Consider the following 20,233-nt stretch of genomic DNA (forward strand, 5'->3'; position numbering starts at 1 on the left):
GATGACTCAAATTCCCAACCTGTCCCTTTGCCCTTTTCATGGTTGGGCACTCCAGGCAGTAACCCCTAGCATCAGTTCCAAGAATGCACTTTGGGGATTGTGACGCATGTCCTGACCCATTCTGGGCTACAATCTCAACTGACTGTTCTGGCTTTCTCTTTTTGCCCTTTTCTTCTCCTCCATCTCCTCAAAAAGAGAAAAAAATAGAATAGACTACGCATGAGTTTTCTCTGAACAAATCTGTTTTTAGTGCAGGTACATTTAGAGGAAAGATGGGAAAGCCATCCATAACTACTGGGATGATGCTGCAGTCGTCTGACGGTTTGGCTAATCACTGTCAGCAAAGAGTTAACTTGTTGTGGTGTGTTTTGATCGGGCCAGTTGTGTAAAGTTCAGCTATTGATCTGAAATGGCCTCACTAACAGACCAATTATATACATCAAAAATGGAAACTGTCTACCTTCAACTCCAGCAAATAAAAGAGTAGAATTTTAATGTCTCACATTGTTCTTTCTTTTACAGTCAAGTTTACATTTCAAAGGGGAAATGAACAGGGTGCATGTGTATGGGAAGACTTAACCTCATATTATCAGTAAGTTAATAAATAATCAGCTACATGAAAAATTATGTATAATAGTAAGGTATTTTGCGGAATGATAAAATGCTTTCTTGGTCCAGAGGAGTTCTTGTTTGGCACCGGCACTGGTCAGTGTAGGCACAAGACGGCTGTACTAAAGAGGACACGATGGCAAGTAGTACTGCACTAGAGGTATTTGGTCTTCAAAGCTTTAGAGCTGACTGGTCATCCCAGTAATCAAGCTCCTCCTCCTCTAATGGACCAGATGAAGGCAGGTTGGTCTTGTCTAGTTGGTCCGTGTTGCTCCTGTGGTCAGATCTCCAAGGGTATTGAAGAACTCCTCCATTTCTTTTTGGAGGAGAACGTTTCGGTTCTCTGCGTCTTGATGTGCCCTCTCCGAGTTCCTGAATCGGATCTCAAGCATTTGAAACTTCTTTTTCTCCTGATCCAGCTCCTCCTCAAGACGGTTAACCTGGGACTGGTACTTGGAACAGGACTCCTCCAACCTCAAAGAAGAGAAGAAGAGATTATAAATAACAACTCATGCTCAATTTAATTGGTTATTTGACAGTATGTAACAAGGGACTCATTCTTACTTGCGAATGCAGGTTTCGTTGCTCGTCCTCTGTTTCTTCAGCTCCTGCTTGAGCTCGGTCAGCTTGTTGGTGAGACCTTCATTTGTTCCTGTGATATCCTCCTCAGTAACGCTTGCACCGTTATCCAGAGGACTTGTACTGTCCCTCACCTCTGTGGGTCCCTCTTGACCCTGCTCTAATTTTACTGCCTTATCGCTTCCCTTTGGCTCGGCCAATGAGATCTCAAAGGCGGTCCACATGGACGAGGTGTCAGCAGGTAGGCTTAGACTGGAGGGGGCAACGTTGTCATAGGCAGACAGTCTGTGGGACTGGAGGAGGGCTCTGTGAGACAGGGGTGTTTGAGTGGAGTCTTCATCAGAGTCTCTCTGTGTATCCTTAAGTGGAAGAGTGGTCTCTTTAAGGGAGATGGTTGAATCCTTCATGGTAGGGTCTTTAAGTCTTTCACCAGATGAGGTGGTGCGCCTGTGAGCTCGGAGGGATGTCAGGCCATTCATCAGCCAGTTGCTTCCACCAGCTGCTGACACATCCCCTGCCGACCCCCCTATCTTCCCCCTCTGCCCCCCAGATGCTGCACCTCCTCTCAAGGAGCTCCTCCAGGAGGGCAGGGCTTTAGACTGTTTACTGGGGCTAACGGCTACCTCACTTCCACCTCTCACTTCAGTTTTACTATCTGCTTGTCCATCCACTTTGTCTTCTGTCTTACCTTTGCCTATTACTTCAATCTGACCATCCTCACCCTTCTCTGACATTGTAATGGGGCTTGGTGCAGTCGGCTTAGTGTCTTCAGAAGAAGTTGAAGATTTGGGCGGGAGGTCAGTGTCTTCTTGTGAGAGCCATTCCACTTTGCACCGTTGGAGAGAATGCTGCTGTTGTTGTGGGAGAATCTTGGCCTCAGTTTCTGTCTCCTCCCGTTGGTAAAGGTGGCTGTGTTCACTGATCAGCACAGTCATGAGGTGCTGCACCTGTGAACTTCCTGTTTATATTGACAAACACACATACATTGTTCGTATTGATTAGAAAGCAGTTTTATGCCAGAAATTGTGCTGCAGTTTATACATATATTAACATTATCACCAACCCTCCATCATGGTAACTGGATCCTCTACTCTGGGCCGAAGGATATTGGGTCCAAACACAGTGGCCAGATTCTGAACACTCATCTTATTCTCATTGGAGTGAGATTGAACCTCGTCCAGAAACCTGAGCAGAAAGAACCCATATCAGAACTTAGTTCTACATATCATGTAACATCAACAGTGTTGCATGCTCTGCTTAAAATCTTTTTTATCTAGTAAATTCAAACTAGAGAAAATGAGGAGTGAGTCACGAGTCTGTGGTGTTTGAGTTCAGCTGAAGATATTTAAATAGATGCAGAAGGCAGAGAAGACATGCAATTATGCACACTCAAAGTCAATCAATGTGATGCCACTTCCCCTGATGATGAGGATGTGGGTGTAATGAATGTTATTCCTCTTGTATGACAGGCTGATAAATCATCAAACAATAAAACCCATCACAGTCACATTCGTGGGCTTAACAACTACTGACATACAGCAGGAGACAAAACAATGTGGACTTACTTGCAGATATATGTGAGGAGGTTGTAGTTTACCTGAGGAAGGGATTTCACCTGTTTGCCTAGCTCCACTTTACCCTTGAAGAAAAATAAGACATGTTTATTGTTGAAGAAAGAGTTTGGAAATGTACCAGTAACAAGTTAAGCAGACGTGATTACCGTTGCTTTGTCCTTGGTAAGAAGCTGAGCACAAGAGAGAAACTGTGTATATTTGGAGAATGGGATTATAGGCTCCGGCAGCTCCCTTATGTACAGCTTTAACAGTGATGCCACTGTGTGGACATCCGTGGAACTGTAAGACACAGGGAAACATACAGTACTAACCAGCATAGATTAAACCTTGGCATGCTGCTATTGATAAAATGCCCCCTCCCACTGCGTCACCTGTCAAACACTGGCTTCTCGCCACGGTCAAAGGCATCTTGCAGCTCTCGAACATGATTGGTCTGTCCAGGGGCCCTGAAGAGGCCCTCCTCCTGGAGCCCATGTTCACGTATGAAACACACACACTGTTCGACCAGCACAGGGACCAGTCGCTGAGGGCCACACTGGGCCTCGTACAACATTGTCTCCTCGAGGTGCTGCCCAAAGACACCTGCAGCCACACAGAAAACAAACACCAGTCAGGTCATTAATAGACAGAATGTTTCCTGATGTGTGCCCAAGAAGTTTAAGTCCCCTCTTTAAAGAAATAGTAATATATTTGCTTTATCACTGTAAAAATTGCTTTATGGGTACATTTGTGTATTTGTGTATACATATGTTTAAGAATCACCTCCTCCAAGAGGAGCCCATATGACTTTACGAATGGCTCTGACCCATTCCTCCATGTCACTTTGAGAGTTGGCCATCAGCAGGAATGATTCGTGGCTGATGCCTGTTCGATCCTTTTCTCCAGCCCCTTGTGAAAAACACAAACATATTTCATTACTTTCTGGATCAATAGGACAAAGTGACTGACACATCTCAAAACCACAGTGCATCAAATATGTAGAATCGGACATAGCTGAAATACCATTTCTAAAAGTACTTTGCTGATCAAATGAACTGTATCATTTGTAAAAAAAAATCTGTCTACCAACCAGATCTATCAGTTTATCCAATAACCTTATTAGCTCCAGCACCCCTGTAAAGTACAAAGACGCAGCCATGCAGCTATGCCTCCCCGCCTCGCCTTCCTCTGGCTGCACACAGCTTGATACCACCTGGTTTGACATTTCAGTTTGACATTTTAGTTGATTTTAGTTTAGCTTTGATTACACTATTTGAAACTCTCTCCCTTCATGTGACTTTGCAATCGCTTGCTTTTGAAGAGGTGGAAGCACTACTCCGTTACAGACGGAGATAAAAGCATCAAAGCTGCCATTCATAAAGTGTTCTCGAAGTTTTTCCTTATTTGATTAAAACCTTCAGATGAACACAATCCAAAAGACAGTGATCTTTATAAGTGGATTTGGTAGGGTTGGCTGTGTAGGCTACATATCAGTACCTGCATTCAGTATTAAGTCAGGCACTGTGGTGCAAAGCATGTTCTGTGAGAGAAATGACCCAGAAAGAGTAGTGTTCCCTGTGGACACCAGCAGCTCCACCATGCCTCCTTTGTCTTTCTGTCCAGGACCTTTTCCTCAGCACCTTTTCACACTATTATTTCACCAACACACTTTCTCTACAAAATGACACCAGACACCATCTAACATGTTAAGAGACCTCACTGGTGCATTTGCATGTTTTACCCCATTTTCTACAAATGTGCAAGGTTGCAAAACTGATCACCATCTTCCAGAGCACATCATAATGTTTTAGATTTCTGATTTCCTTAACTAAAACTAAAACCTGAAGGTTATTTATCAGCATGAGCATCTTGTCTTTCTTTTATGATGAGCAAAGCTGATTTTCTTACTGTTGTGAAATGAATGAAGATGGAAGATGAACCAGTAGCTGCCTGTGAAATGGGGTTTGCTAAATACGTTGGGATGAGGGAAACATTTATTTTACAGAACATCATTGCAAGACCTTGTTAATCCCAGCAACACACAAAACCAGAGAGGGAGATATATGCAATACTGTTAGGCAGTTAAATGTGATTTCCAACGCGCCTCATAGCTGAATAATCATGCCAACCCCACGCTGTCAAGAGCAGAGATGAATCAAGACATGAAATATGGCCGTGGAAATCACATCCTTTTTGCTGTTCTGCATATTTCATGCATGCATTACATGATGAGACTCATTTGTAGTTATTGATTGTACTTCTTTCTTTTACCCCTATTCATCACATTTATTCTGGGTCGACAGGGTTTACACAGAGGAAAGGACCTGCTGACTTTACAGATCATAATTTCACGCAACACAGACACAGAGTGATACTTTTTGTAATTTACAGCAAACCTGACAATGGCCTAATGCTCTAGTCGTGTTTCACCAGTTGGGGTTTAATCATCTTCTGAACACTAAAAACTAATTTTAAGTTGTGTAATTGGTGGGAGCCGATATCAGACATGCTTCAGCAGAATTTAGTGTAGTAAACAATTTTTTATACAAATCTTGTTTGATTGACACCTACCAAACAGATGGTTCAGCATCATTTGAACAAGACTTACTTACTTACTTACTTACTTACTTACTTACTTACTTACTCAATTCCTTACACACAGAGTTGTCACCATGCCAACTCACCTGGAACAATTTCAAAGGGGTGACGACCAGGCTCGTCCTGATTGGCAGGCAGCTCATTGACCTGACTGCCCTGAAGAGGAATACAACCCTGTAGGAGAAAGTGAGGCATGCATGAGGAAAACACCTGTATCAACGGTTTTCAAGGGCCAAACAAGAAATCAATGAATTGGTTCTGGACTTGGACGTGTAGTGCATGTTGAACATTGTACAGTTTTGAGTTCACTGAGCTCTGGGCATCTGCCCAACAGAGGGAGGTAATGATGATGGAGGGAGGGATGACTCAGGGAAACATTTATTTATCCCACTGGCATTTCCTGTACCGTGCAATTCTTGTCCCTTCAACATGGAGAGGGTCAAAGGTCAGCTACTAAGTGCTAATAGCAGAACCAAAGGGAAGCTAGTTATCACATTATCAGTGTGTGTGTCAGAGCCATAACAACACACTACCACTTAAATGGAGAGTGTGGAGATGTCCTAAGGAGATGATTTTTGTGTGAAAGATGATTGGATATTTATCTAGCTTTAGTTTTACACCAAATATATAAAGAAAAGAGCGTGTAGCTTTAAAAATTATAATGCAGAAAAGGGTTTATTTACTTGAGGGCAGCAAAATGTATTGTGTCGCCTAGTTTTAAAGAATCAATAAGCTATTTTCAGAGTTGGAGAACACACAATGGATCGACTGGCCCCGGGGGAAAATACTAGTCTGAAAAAATCATGAAGCTTTAATATGTGTCAGGCCTGGGAAAGCAGTGAAGCCTCCAGGGGCAACAGGTGACAGCAGTTAACTGTGTGTGATATTTTGTGAGCATCACCTGTGCCTTGGTTTCATCCTGGTCCTTGTAGAAATACAGAGCTTCAGTCCTCAGAACAAACCAACGCAGCTGCCAGTTTTTCATGATACTCCGCTGTCTCTTCAGCCAGCCTGCCTTCAGTGCCTTCTCATGATCCAGAGGAGAGCAGGGCCTGGAGACCCGAGACAGCTCTCCAAGCACCATGCTCTTGGATCGTGCTGCATGGACACACACATAGAGATAAAGTGAGGGAAAGGGGGGCTTGCAGGATTTAGAGCACCAGAATGAGATTTAGACAGAGAGAGATACAGAAATACAGAGATTATACAAAGACAGAGGATTCATGTTATTTTGGGATAATCTGTCTTTTCTCTGCTACTATTCTAAAGATTCACCCATAGACAATCCTGAATCATTATTCACAGAAGTCTCTCTTTTGGACACAGCTAAGCCCACAGGCTTGACCATGCATCCAGATTTCCTCCTAAATCAATAAACCAAGGCATGGCCTCCATTTTGCAGGAAAGACATCCTGTTTAAGATGATATTCATCTATCTATTCCATTACGTTTTATTATGTGTCTAAGATATTAATGAGGACATATATCATTTTCAATTTCATTGCGGCACAGAGAGGAGTTTTGCTTTGGATCAGGTTGCGCTTTAACTGCTACAGACTGATTACAAGCATGGATTATATATTAGCATAGGTATGTCAAAGGTATAGAGCAAAAACAGGGACAGTAGAGTGATCCCTGGGGAGTCAGGGGCGAGAGAAAGAGGGAGAAAGATAAACAGAAGGCATAGAGAGAGAGAGAGAGAGAGAGAGAGAGAGAGAGAAATCAATTCTTTTTTCCTGTTAATTGCCTCCTGCTTTCTGCTGAGGACAGCAGGGAGGGTATCTGCAAGGGCCTGGACTGAAATCTCTCTCTCTCTCTGGCTTATCAGCTCTCTGTCTGCGTTTCTCATTTTATTTCTCCCCCTTTTTGGATGTCCTTCATTTGCAGAGTCATGATTGCTGGGAAGGGAGAAGACTAGAGACCACGGGAAGCAGTCATTAACAAAACTGTATGCTGACAGCAGGAGCAGGCAGAGCAGGATCTATAAATACAGCAGACATGGTCGTGTTTTTTAACATCCTTAAAGAAGAGGCAGGAAATCTCAGAGAGGAACTGGTGTTTTGATCACTGTCAGCAAAGAACTCACATACTATGAATTATCTTTTCAGTAAATAAATTGTTCCTCAAAATGCATCACTTTGTATTTATTAAATAATGCACATATGGGATCAATAGTGATAATCGGTGATGGTGCATTCAGATCCTTTAGTCACTACCTTTACAATAGCACACAGTGAAAATACGCCATGACACGTAAAAGTTATGCATTCAGTACTTAAGATAAGTAAAAGTACCTAATTATTATTTGCAAATGTCCTTAAAATATCTAAAGTAAAAGTACTCATAAAGCATAGAAATGGTTCCTGTGAGTGTTTCACTAATGTAAAATATATTACTGAGTTATCTATACTACTGGATCAATCTGTTACCAGGGATACTGCTCAGCAACAATTTTTTTTATACTTTTGGGTATATTAATCTATAACAGTGCATAATATTTTATAAACTGATCATGCTTTTATTCTGTGTAAAATCTTAATCGTTAAGAAAGTTGTAAATGTAACTAGTAAATATATGTAAAAAGGTACAATGTTTTCCTTTAAATTGCTTAATAGAAGTAGTCAAGTTAAGTACAAGAACAGACCCTCAAATGTGTACTTAAATTCCTGAGTAAATGCACTTAGTTACATTCCACCACTGATGAATCAACAACTAAAGTACTCATTGTGTACCCACCAGGAAAATGGCCCGAGTCAGTGTTGCATTATATTGTAATCACATTAATTATTAACAATGCATTAATGTAGTATTTTGTAGTATTGTGTTATGTTTGGATGCAGTGGAGCAAATTTAAAACTACTTTATTTACTGTTGAGGATGCATCGCATTTTAAGCTCATTATAAGTTTTGTATTCCTCTGAAATGTACTGATGTGGAACAAGTGAGCAGCATAAGATGGAAATAATTAACTACAGTACAAGTACCTCAAAGTGGTACCCAAGTACAGTACTTGGATAAACATACAATTCCACCACAGCAGCTAATACTTTTAGGATATCCAATCCTGCAACTACCAGTAATTAAATTATTTAACTAAAATTGGAATGATTAATCTCATTAGAGTGCTACAGTTTATTAGATTGTTAACAAATGTAATGTTCACACATGTATTAATTGTATTTTTTAAACCTACATATGAATGAGACCATAGTCTTTGTGGTATTTTTGCACCTACATATACAATGCATCATTTCTTGACTTCAGCCACACCGATAATGAGAGAAGCCTCAACCACAGCTCAGTTTTCCCAATAACTTCCAGTAAGAGTCTACACAACTTAACTGCTTGAGGATTCTGCTGTGATATCTCAGCTTCTGAGTGCAGATCTAGCTCTATGATGCTGTGTGATGCTGCATAAAAGGGTCAGAGGAGAGCAGAGCTGGGAATCTAATCAAAGGAGAATACCATTACAGCAAATGAGAGATGGCAAGCGGAGAAAACGTGGCAAGCAAAGTGAAGTGGCCACTGCACTCAACTGTGTTCATGAAGGAGAAAGAAGAGGCACTTGTCCTTCCCATCATCTTTTATGGGCCAACTTTTACTGCTGGTCTAGAATAAGACGGCTGCCAAGGGAGAAATGAAGCCACAACCCCGCCTAAACACGCACACAAATCTAAGGATTCTCGAAGCTGCTGCCCCGCTAATATTTTGCCCTATTGTGTCCATTTTCATACAAAGAGGGTGGAAATGTCTCTGGAACAGCAATCATGTGGGTACACCTTTCTAAAAACCAATACCAGTCTTTTTCCTTGAGATAAGTTGGCAACTGTCACAACTCGAGCCACCTGAGACAGCATGCGTCGGTTGTCATTAGCAACAACCTGCTATGAAGAGCACAGCTATACTCTACATCATGATAATCTCAGTGCCAGGAGTTGTTTCTGTGATTTATAGCTTCCTTATTCATCTTCACACAGTCATGTGACAGGAATGTATATTTGGCGTCCGGACTTCAGCGGTCTACAGTGGGTTTTACCCGGCGTTAGAGGAACTATGTTTGACAGTCAGCTGTTTTTACATCAGTGGCGAGCCCTGCATTCCTTTTCACCACCTCTGATCTAGAGTCACCTGTCCAAACCATGCAAACCCAAAACTAGCCCAATAAACCCTGAACAAATAGAGATGTAGTCATGTGTTCAGGTGTGAAAATGTCCGGATGCAGACCATTGTTGGAGGGAGGATCATCCTTCCAGAAGCAATGTCTACTACAACCCACTGTGTCACCTACCAGGTTCAAATCTTTTGGGAGTGATGACGGTATAATCAAGGGATTACATCACTCTGTAGAAAAGCCTGTTAACTCTCAATGAGAAATGGACATGGAAGATAAAGCACTTCAGATCATGCAAGAAAACTCAGGTCATCGCTGACAACAATGGTCACCGGGATTCAGAATGACACTGGTGCTAATGATATGGCACTGTTCCACCTTTTTGATCTCATTATCAATGAAAGTACTGGCACCAATATTGATGTCACATTATTACAAAGACAGCAGGACAAATGAAGCTAGAGACAGCAAGAGAGGGGGAGAAAGAAATGGACTGCAGAGAAAACAGAAAGAAGCAAGAAAGGGGATAAAAGAGATGGAGGGATGGAGAAAGAGGAGGAGAGACTCTGCTTACCCCGGCGTGCCTGTTTTATCTTGGGGCTCAGCATGGTTACCGTTGCTGTGCTGCTCCCTCTCACAGAGACATGACTGCATCCCTCTGTTCACACACTATTCCTCTCTCTCACACACACACACACACACACACACACACACACACACACACACTTCCTCTCGCTGCTGCCTCGCCCTGTTACTCCTCATCCTCTTCGGGCATCTCTTTCCCTGGCTCACTGTCTTACACTTGGACACTGTCTCCGTCTGATTTCACACACACACACACACACACACACACACACACACACACACACACACACACACACACACACACACACACTTACAAGCACTTAACTTAACCACACACTCTCTTCTTCCTCCCCCTCCTTTCTTCCGTCTCACTCCCCCTGTCTGTCCGACCAGCCCGGCGTGCTGTTGTTCTCACATACTGTACCTGGAGCCCTTCCCACTCTCTCTCTCTCTCTCTCTCTCTCTCTCTCTCTCTCTCTCTCTCTCTCTCTCTCTCTCTCTCTCCTTTGCTATCTGTCTCTCTGCCTTCTGCTGCACACTCTCAGTATCAATTTCTCACCGTCTATAAATATGTCTGGCTGTGTGTCCTCTGTCTTGTCACCCATTTCTTTGTCTCCCGCAACCCCTCCACGGTCTTCACAATCCCTCCAGCTGTTTGCTCATGGAGATTTGATTATGGTCTCCTCTGTAGCTGAAGTACAACCTCAGATCAATAGATTTGATTTAACTGACATCATTTGTACCATTAAATGTTTGATGCAGAGCAAGTGGCCAAGATATTGTATTGTATGTACCAGATGTATTATGCATTTGGATAGACATGTGTTTAAAACTGACAAACTCCGCTGTACGGCACTCATATTTAATATCACAACTCAATCAGGCTAAGACTTATAGTCTGAAAGGAAATGTCACATTACTCAGTCACTCAAATGTGTATAATGTTTCTATTCAGCCTGGTAGTGGATGTGATAATGCAGATTAATGCTGCAGTTCAAGAGGCTGGATGAGACTAAAATGCAGTAAGGGGACACTGCTGACTGAGCTTTTCTATAAGAAATAATAACCTACTCAGCTCAACAATAACAGTCAATTGAAAAATGATCCCTACTATACACTTGCTAAATAAAGGCTTAATAAAGGAGTAGCAGTACATTCCTCATTACTTTCGGAATGCAATTCCTAACACTTTCAAAGTATCAGCTCATTACCTGACAGATAAATATCTGAAAATCAGAGCTGAACTTTATATGAGAGCTCAGATAACCAGAAATGTGGATCTTAAACAAAGTAAATCATCACCTTGCTTGATACAACGGTCATTGTTGCAAAACGAACTAAAAGAGAGTTTTACTTGCCAATTCCTTTGGTTTGTCACTGGTCAGAGTAGTCCTGGTTGGTTTCAAGGCAGTGGACCCGTCTGCACACTGGGGCCATTTCTAGAGCACACACACACACACACACACACACACACACACACACACACACACACACACACACACACACACACACACACACACACACACACACACACACACACACACACACACACACACAGGCTGTAAACAATGTCAGTCCTCTGCTGGATTGATAATCACTAAGAAGCAAATCAAATGACATTCACATACCCAAAGAGAAGGGACTACTATTGCTACCATCAGTAACACACCAATGACGATTGCTCCAAGAATGCTGATGTGAACAGACTCTGATAGAAGGAAGGAAATAAAGACAGTCATGCAAGTATTACTTGCCATGTCATCTCGGATGGGCAGACCAGACGACTCTCAGTCTGGAGCCAGACTCTCTGAGCTCCACAAGAAAAAAATCACAGTCTCAAGCAGCTGCTGTCATAGATACCGCTTTATAGAGAAATAAAACACAGATGTACCATGATCTCCTGCCGTCCTCCTTCTCTGAATTTTTCAGTCCGTCTCTCATTGAGGAAGTGAGCTGCCTTGAAGGAGAAGTGAAAACGGCTGACTTCTGTGTAAAACATATTACGGGTTTCTCCTTCAGATGTTGTTACTGTATATTTTCCCCAACTCACAAGAGAGTAAAATTCAATGCTCTGGTTGTTCGTGATTTTACTATTTAAATCAGGAAGTGAAAAAAACCCCAACAGCATGCTTCTCTCTTGCTACAGAGTCAGTGGTGGGAAATATCTATGCACATTTACTCAAGTACTGTACTTAAGTACAATTTTGACATACTTTTACTTGAGTATTTACATTTTATTCTTCTTTATACTACCCCTCTACATTTCAGAGGAAAATATTGTAATTTTTACTTCACTAGCTTTGATACTTAAAGTTCTTTTACCATAAAAACATAAATATAATGCTCATATGAAATCTTGCAGTACTATAATACAACGGTATACAAAGTCTCTAAAATTTGCTAAAACATTTAAATGTTCTTATGTATATTAATTAGTGCTAAAAACTAAATATTAATAACACTGTTCAATAATACAAAAGGAAAAAAGGATTCTGCATAATGAGTATTTTACAACATTTTGAACTTGGGACTTTAACTTGGAGAATTTTCAGACTATGGTATTTCTACTTTTACTTAAGTAAAGTATCTCAGCACTCAGTACTTCTTACACAAAAGATAAAAGATAAACATTTTACTTTTGCTAATTTCAGTGATGTTTTTTATTCCGCATAAAACATCATGGCACAAATGAGGTATAATTTTGGAAACCAAAATACATTGTGTAACCACAGATAAAATACATTAGTACACAAAATATATTAAATTACTACATACAATAACACTGATCCAGGGACAGAAAAATACAGTAACAGCAGTCACAGGCTTACATGCGCCCATCTTAACCATTTCATATGCATGACGTAGAGTAGGCACTAAATAATACCACGTGACGTAGCCTCTCACATAGTCCAGACACACCAGCCTCTGAGGGGTGTGGGGAACCTCATCTATAATCTAGAAATATGGTCCTGAGGGTAACAAAGGAAATGAGTGTGTTCAATTGAAGGGATGAAAAGAGCATGTCTCATTAGTGAGAGCAGAGGAAGTGTCATGGCTCAAATGACTAGTTCAGAGAGGTAATGACATTATGTCAGGAACAAATTTTTGTAGAATATAAAAACAGGTGTATTTGTGAGCATTCATTCAGAGGTGACCCTGCTAAAACACAGTTTTGGAATCAAGTACTTCACGACACAGAACAATGTAAACCATCAAGTTAATTAGAACACTGATATCTTAAAAGTATTCAGTGAGGCTTCTAAAAGCTAGGTGAACATCTAAACTATTAGTGGTAGTTATCCTGCTAGCCACAATGTTTTCTGTCGCCTAACTTATATTAAAATAGAATATTGAGATATAACCAAATTTTACATTCAAGTACAACATGTCATATGGCATTAGAGACTCTGTAAATGGTGAAGCAGGTGAGCGATGACACAAACAGCTGGATACAAGAATAACTGACATTTTTAAATGTCTATGGCAGTTTTGTCCTCTCGTGTTAGTCCTCTTCCCACCCGTCTTCGGCCCTCGAACAGAAACGACAGCACCATAAGCCAGCGCTGTCTTAGAGACCTCTGCCGGGCCGAGCTTTCACACTGTCTGAAGTAGATGGTCGTTCCCGTGGCGATGGCATCAAACTGCTCGATGAGTAGCCACATCTCCCAAAGCAGTGTCAGTGCATTCATTATCATCATGACCACAACCCAGAACTCCTCCCCTAACAATGTCAGCCAGGATGAAAAGCTGTCACGGCCTGCAGGCATCTTTTCGGACAGGTAACTCATCGCCGTGGCAACGAAAAGCAGGTGGGCAAATGCCATGGAGAGGATGAAGACGAGGAAGAGGCGGTGGTTACTGCGGCCGACGCATCGGTTGAGGAAAAGGCAGTGGTGGTCGTAGTCTTTGATGCACACGTCACACAGCTTGCAGTGTTTAGTGTAGTCAGGCGGAAACAACTATGAGGAGAGAAAACACATGGTGGGGAGGAGAGCGACATATTTTTATGGTGATGTAGCCCATGAATTAGAAAATGTGCAATCTTTAAATTTACCGGCAACCGTCTTCAAAAGCAGACCTTACAGACATCTACTGCTTTTGATTACTGCTTTTTCATTGCACAAAAGGATGAAAATCTCCTGGCTATGACTTAATTAACATAAATATTCCATCACGCTTAACTATCACAACATTGATTCATTGCTTTCAAAAGTGGAGGACCATGTAAAGGATCACACTAAGAGGAGAAGGGCTGTGTGTTAATTTAGATCTAGACCAAAACTGATAACTAGATATATAGGTAGATATGGCGGTATGCAAAACACCACTCCTCTCTAAACCATGACCCGTGTGAACATCTTACCTCACAGTATGGACAGAACCTGTGAGGGCTCTGGTTCTTCTCAACCAGGTCAGCGATACAGGAGAACCGAGAATCTGCTTCTGCTCTGTCCAGTGTCCCAGGGTCCTGAGTCAGAACCTTGCAGAACAAACCGAGGACTAAGGAGAAGTGGACCATTGACACATGGACCAGAGCACTGGTTGACCACACACATTCAAAAAGTTAAGGATGAACCATCGTCATTTTAATTTACAAAATCCTATAATACATTTACCTTAATGTGTATATTTGGGCGAGCAAGAGAACTATGAGAGCACCGCCATGTTCACAATTTTCACCGGAAAGCTTGTGGAGTGTCCAAAATACAAATGTTCTTCTTGGGGAGCAAGCATTCGTCACTGCATAATGCCCTTTAAATATTAATTTGGTGGAAAATGTGACTCGATGGTGGCACAAGAGGAAAGGTCTGAGGATAACGAAAAACACTGGGATTCAACCGCTCTGGGCTATTCACAGGTAATTTCATGAAAATCCAACTTTCACTTGTTGGTTAGAATGTTGCTTGACCCGAGGGTTGCACCATTATATTTAGATATCATCCGGCGAAGACCATTATAATAAAGGACCAAATGTTAAGGCCATTTGGTGTTGGAAGTGCAGACAGACCAACCAACATTGAGATCCTTGTGCCAAACTGCTAGCAGGGCACAAAAAGCCAGATTATACAGTTATATGCCAGGGTATGAGACTTAATGTGTGCTACATTTGTTAAGGATATTAGGCATCATCTTTCCATAGAAGCAGAGCAGGGAATGAAACAAGCCAGCTATGAGGGTTCCCAAGTAGATTGGGTTAGGTAACCTGGAAGAAAGACATACGCTATCTTAACAAAGAGATAAAACAAACAAATGAGTTGTCGTACTGATAATCATTTCACATGTAACATATTTGTCTAACCTTTGGTATGTGGTCATGCGGTGGAACTGTGTGAAGATGCTTCTGGCCAGCCAGGGGAAGAGCAAACCACATGTTAGCCCCCCATAGCCTCCCAACATGGCTGCTATCAGCAGGATGGCAGCTCCACCCAGGGTTGGAAAAAACAGTGTCCAACAATACAAAACTGGTGAGAAAAGACACATGATGCAAACATATAAAGATGTGTGAAAAACTCCACACATAAACAGACACACAGTACTTGTTACAGTGCTATTATTATCATCACTATTGTCATGATTATAATAATCATCCTTGTTTTCAGCGCTAAATGAATGATCAAAACTACAGAGTTATAGTCACCATGAGACTCCGTGGGCTTGTGGTGCATTGGCTCATTAATGTACCGACTCAGTAGCTTGGTGAGTTGCTGATGTCTAGAGAAAAATACACAGTATAGCAATGTATTAATCAGCATCAGGATCCAAAGAGAAAGAAGTAATCTGTAAATGAAAACATACTGGATATCTGAAGGTACTGAGGGGTGTTTCTATCACATGCAGTGGTCTGCAAGTCAGTGTTTTTTCCAGAGATTTCTAGAGACAGCAGATTTACCTAAATGTTTTCCCCTGTTTGCTGAGGTCCAGTGGTGTGAGGCCGCTGTGGTTCTTCTGATAGAGCATCCTGCACCCTGTTCTCTGCAGCAGTGTCCAGCACACTTCCACTCCGCCCCTCTCTGCCGCAACATGAAGCGCGGTTGCTCCCTGCTGGTCAACTGCATCCACAGCACATCTCTGAAACACAAACAGAGGGGTTGAGCTGCTAAAAGATATCTGCACTGGTTCCAGTTTCACAAATGCATCTTAAGGTTGAACTGGTCTTTGCAGCATTCCCAAGTATGGATGCAATTTTTTATTTGAAAATATTGTACTAGGTTGTGTACTGAGCTTATTTGCCAACAGTTTTATATGAGTGGTTGATGACAGTGCAACTTAACCATATTGTAAAAAAGGGTTAGAAAAAACAATGAGCTAAAAGTGACCCAAAGCAGCTAAACGTTGAGTAAAGTCATAGTACATATAGTTTCATGTTAATTCTCAGTGGATGTGGCAACAAAACACCCCTCAGTACCTTCAGATATCCTATCTCCAGGCCTTGGTCAAGCCCTACACCCCCCGCCCGACCTCTTCGCTCTGCTGCCTCGGGGCGATTGGTTGCCCCGTCGCTCAGAGGTCCCTGCGGCCGATCGACCCGGTCACAGCTTTTTTCTGTCCTGGCCCCTCAGTGGTGGAATGAACTCCCCACTGACGTCAGAACAGCAGAGTCGCTGCCCATCTTTCGGCGCAGGCTGAAAACTCACCTCTTCAAGAAGTACTACCCTGAGCCTTCCTCGTAGCACTTATTGCATTCGTATTAGTTTGTTGCACTTATTGTATTCGTATCAGTTCGCTGCACTTATTGTATTCGTATTAGTTTGTTGCACTTATTGTTTTCGTATCAGTTCGCTGCACTTATTGTATTCGTATTAGTTTGTTGCACTTATTGTTTTCGTAGTAATTTGCTTCTGCACTATACTTTTGCTCTGGTTTATGCTTTTAGATGCTTGTTTAAGAAAGGAGATGCACTTATGACTTGTGGTGACTAGTAGTTCTCTTGAATACCTATGTTGAATACACTTCCTGTAAGTCGCTTTGGATAAAAGCGTCTGCTAAATGACTGTAATGTAAAAAAAAAATGTAACAAAAGGTACCCTACCAAATGCTTCTCTATAATGTGGTATCATACTCTTTGCAAACTGGAGCATGTAAGTGAGGGAGGGAGTAAGGGCCGTCATAACCTACCTGGTCTCTGAGCAAATACCGAACCACCTCTGTGTTGCCTGTGGAGGCAGCCAGGTGAAGGGGTGTCACCTCGTACTTGTCTGTGTCTGAGAACCGGAACATTCCTGTCTCCCACAAATAGTGCACTGCAACACTGGGAGGGATAATATAACAGTAAGTGCATGTATGGTCTAATTGTGTGTGACTGAGTAGCCAAATAAAAACAAGACAAACACATCAAAGTTTGTAATGTGTTGTTTCATCTACTCACATGCTGCCTCCCGTGACTGCATGATGCAGTGACGTTTTTCTCTGCAGGTCTATGAGACGCAAGTCAGCTCCATACTGCATCATTTGGTGTATGATATAGATGTTCCCCTGCCTGATGGAAGTCAAAGCACAAACTGTTGTTACACTGGATCCAGCACAGAACAAAATGCATGATGCTCACAATATGACACTGTCACATCAAGAATCCAGGCATATTTGTTCAACACTAGAGACCTAAATATGCAGCTGCTGCTCACCTGCAGGCAAAATGAAAGGCTGTCTGTCCTGAATCACATGTCAGGTTAGGGTCAGCTCCATTACTGAGGAAAAGGTCAACCAGGGCTCGGGTACCATGGAGGGCAGCGTAGTGGAGCGGGGTGAAACCACCCCAGCCTGGATGAAGACAAACCGAAGCGTATTACAGTCAGATCTGCAGTCCCTGTGACTAACACTATAGGTCTGGCATAAATGCACGGTCTGTCAGCCTGTTGATCGTTGAAACCCTCTGGATTTCGGGGCTAGAGTTGTGACTTTGCGCTGTGTTGTCACAGGATCTGTCCATCTAGATCTGTGCCAGGCCATCTCACAGAAGAGCTGCAGAAGATTTAGGTTTCCCCATGGCATTGTGACAAAATCACACCAGGAGACACTGGAGCACAATAAAGTTTAAAGCAATCCTTCGAAAAAAGCAAGATGAGAAATTGTAGGCTATTTAATGCTATCATATTTTCACATTAGAACTCATACATATTTCATAACACAAAGTCCGAATTACAGACACAAGACATAGGAATGACACGTTTGAGCTCAGTGTTCATCAGCAGTTTTCTGGGTTTATATTCAGCAAATCAGGAAATACCATCACATTTAAAGGCTAAAACTATAGCATTTTGACAGGAACACAGTAGGAAGTAGTGGCCTGCAGTTTCCAAATATGTTATGCAATACTGAGAAGATCAAGATGGTAAATGTATCTTATTCCACCTTACCTTTTTCCTTGAGAATCGATCGGTCATTTTGAATGAACTGTATACACAGTTCAATATTCCCCCTCTGTATACAGTCAAATATGTCTCCCCGGCTATCGGAGCACACCGGCATCGGATGCATTACGTTGGGTGCCCGGAGGCGGCCTGTTATTATTTACACGGACAGAAACTGCAAGGGCAACAAAAACCAGCTCCTAGGCCGAAGCGCTACAGCATCATAATATAAAGGCAGAAGGGAGATCACCTTTCGCTACAAAGTAACAGGGATCTCTCATTGTGCTAAACCGATCAGGGCAGACCACGCCCCGGACACCTCGTTGGTTGCAGCAGGTCACATGATCACTGACGTCATCGCTGTCAACATTACATTACATTACATTACAGTCATTTGGCAGACGCTCGGTCCCTATAAATATGAAAATAAATAAGATAACACGTTAAAATTGTATTGGCAGCATGTCATGCTGAACATGGAAAATATTGGGGCAGAATTTAACAAACATGTTATTTGCAGATATGTTCAAACAAACTTATGAGCTTAAAGGAAACATTTTGTAAATAAACTCCTAGTAGGCAAAATTATTATTTATTTTTGGCAAGGTTTTCGTCCTGCCATGTGCGGTACTTGAGTTAGAAATAAACAGTGAGACTCGAGCCTGCAGTGTCCAGAGACTGTTTGCGACGTCCACGTCTGTTTGCGACACTGGCTGAAATGATGTTGTTGTTTTGGGGGCTCGGACGCGATAAACGTCATTGTATCCATTGCACGTGCTGTGCTGTGTGTCAGCTGTTAAAAGTTAGTTAACACTGCTGCAACAATGCGACGACAACAAGCACCGAGGCGTAAACACTGAGGAGAAGGTCTGCAGAGGGAATCAACAAAGCATGAGAATGAATGGTAACGCTCGCCATGGAGCTCGACAGTGTTCAGAGAGAGTGTCTTCAACTTCAGCAGGTGATGTTTATTTATGTGACTGTCCTTTATTTGTATCCATTTTGACCATGGTGTTATAATTAATCACATTAATGATGGCTGTCTGGAAAATATACAGAGCAGCTAGTGTCATTACCCCTGTATTGTCCTGGTAATACTATTATTTACTAAACAAAAGCACTATGGTACAAGATTGAGCAGGATTAGGGTTGTTTTATAAGGGACAGTGTTTTATTTCTCCTCTTGGTAGCTCTCCCCATATTTTTTATATCATTACAACCCACAAGATGGCGCTGTTTAGCTACGTTATATCAGCACTGCTTTAATTATTTACGTCAGCAATGCAATCACAGTAGTTGTAGTCCAAAAGCATTCAAACTACACTGATACACTCGTTGCGATTAAAGCCCCATTGCTTGAACCAAATAAGAAAAAACGAAAATATAATATATTCCTACTGACTTGATTTAGTCTTTTATTACAATATGTAAGACTAACAGAATATGTTTGGATGTTTTCTGATGCTTTTAAAGATTTGTTTACCTTTTTAAACACAGTAAAACAGACCTATCAAGTTATTATCAGCAGAAAAACATACAAACTTGATTAGCTTTTAATTGTTTCACCTACAAGTCAAAGCCTTCCATCTCTCCATTTAAACCTGTAATTTCAAACTGTGTTTGCTGGCATCTTTGGTGAATCATGGGATCTTGTCACTGAGATTAATGCCATACTGTGTCTATAAAAAGCCAAGGGACTTGTCTTTGAGCTGTGCTGGGAGGGCCCCATCCAACCAGCTAAACCACACTTTTTCACTTCTGCTTCTCTAAGGAAGTAAGAAGGCACATGACATGGGCCAGCTGATTTGAGTTACTCTGCTTGTTCAAAGTTCAGTCTGCTTGGTGCAGAT

At 41.9% G+C, this 20,233-nt stretch overlaps 2 protein-coding genes across 4 annotated transcripts; both read right to left on the reverse strand.

Moving 5' to 3' along the window:
• Window positions 1–857: 857 nt before the first annotated feature.
• Window positions 858–11,284, reverse strand: arhgap22 (Rho GTPase activating protein 22). 3 transcript variants are annotated; one of them, XM_054600511.1, is made up of 10 exons: window positions 10,595–11,284; window positions 6,241–6,437; window positions 5,426–5,513; window positions 3,525–3,650; window positions 3,134–3,344; window positions 2,909–3,041; window positions 2,754–2,827; window positions 2,252–2,373; window positions 1,174–2,146; window positions 858–1,083 (listed from the first exon to the last, which is right to left on the reverse strand). In XM_054600511.1, exons 1-10 carry the CDS (start codon window positions 10,638–10,640, stop codon window positions 864–866), a joined length of 2,190 nt encoding a protein of 729 aa, XP_054456486.1. In that variant the 5' UTR covers window positions 10,641–11,284; the 3' UTR covers window positions 858–863. The 3 variants fall into 3 exon arrangements, with proteins under 3 accessions (XP_054456486.1, XP_054456487.1, XP_054456488.1); XM_054600512.1 differs by lacking the exon at window positions 10,595–11,284 and adding an exon at window positions 10,025–10,232; XM_054600513.1 differs by lacking the exon at window positions 10,595–11,284 and adding an exon at window positions 8,682–8,698.
• Window positions 11,285–12,689: 1,405 nt separating this feature from the next.
• si:ch211-223a10.1 (uncharacterized) lies at window positions 12,690–18,673 on the reverse strand. The gene is made up of 10 exons (XM_054600474.1): window positions 18,390–18,673; window positions 17,658–17,793; window positions 17,402–17,512; window positions 17,152–17,284; window positions 15,926–16,104; window positions 15,674–15,747; window positions 15,335–15,497; window positions 15,156–15,238; window positions 14,399–14,589; window positions 12,690–13,994 (listed from the first exon to the last, which is right to left on the reverse strand). Exons 1-10 carry the CDS (start codon window positions 18,508–18,510, stop codon window positions 13,506–13,508), a joined length of 1,680 nt encoding a protein of 559 aa, XP_054456449.1. The 5' UTR covers window positions 18,511–18,673; the 3' UTR covers window positions 12,690–13,505.
• Window positions 18,674–20,233: the final 1,560 nt, after the last annotated feature.

This window comes from Anoplopoma fimbria, chromosome 6 (assembly GCF_027596085.1).
Source record: "Anoplopoma fimbria isolate UVic2021 breed Golden Eagle Sablefish chromosome 6, Afim_UVic_2022, whole genome shotgun sequence".
In the NCBI taxonomy this organism is placed as follows: domain Eukaryota; kingdom Metazoa; phylum Chordata; class Actinopteri; order Perciformes; family Anoplopomatidae; genus Anoplopoma; species Anoplopoma fimbria.

Coding starts and splice junctions, on each gene's coding strand:
- arhgap22 (XM_054600511.1), bottom strand. CDS start 10,640: ATGGGTGACAAGACAGAGGACACACAGCCAGACATATTTATAGACG. Junction 3,042..3,133: donor GAGAAGCCAGTGTTTGACAG/GTGACGCAGTGG, acceptor TGTGTCTTACAG/TTCCACGGATGTCCACACAG. Junction 2,374..2,753: donor CTCCTCACATATATCTGCAA/GTAAGTCCACAT, acceptor CTTTCTGCTCAG/GTTTCTGGACGAGGTTCAAT.
- si:ch211-223a10.1 (XM_054600474.1), bottom strand. CDS start 18,510: ATGCATCCGATGCCGGTGTGCTCCGATAGCCGGGGAGACATATTTGAC. Junction 17,285..17,401: donor GCAGTCACGGGAGGCAGCAT/GTGAGTAGATGA, acceptor TATCCCTCCCAG/TGTTGCAGTGCACTATTTGT. Junction 15,239..15,334: donor CGCATGACCACATACCAAAG/GTTAGACAAATA, acceptor TCTTTCTTCCAG/GTTACCTAACCCAATCTACT.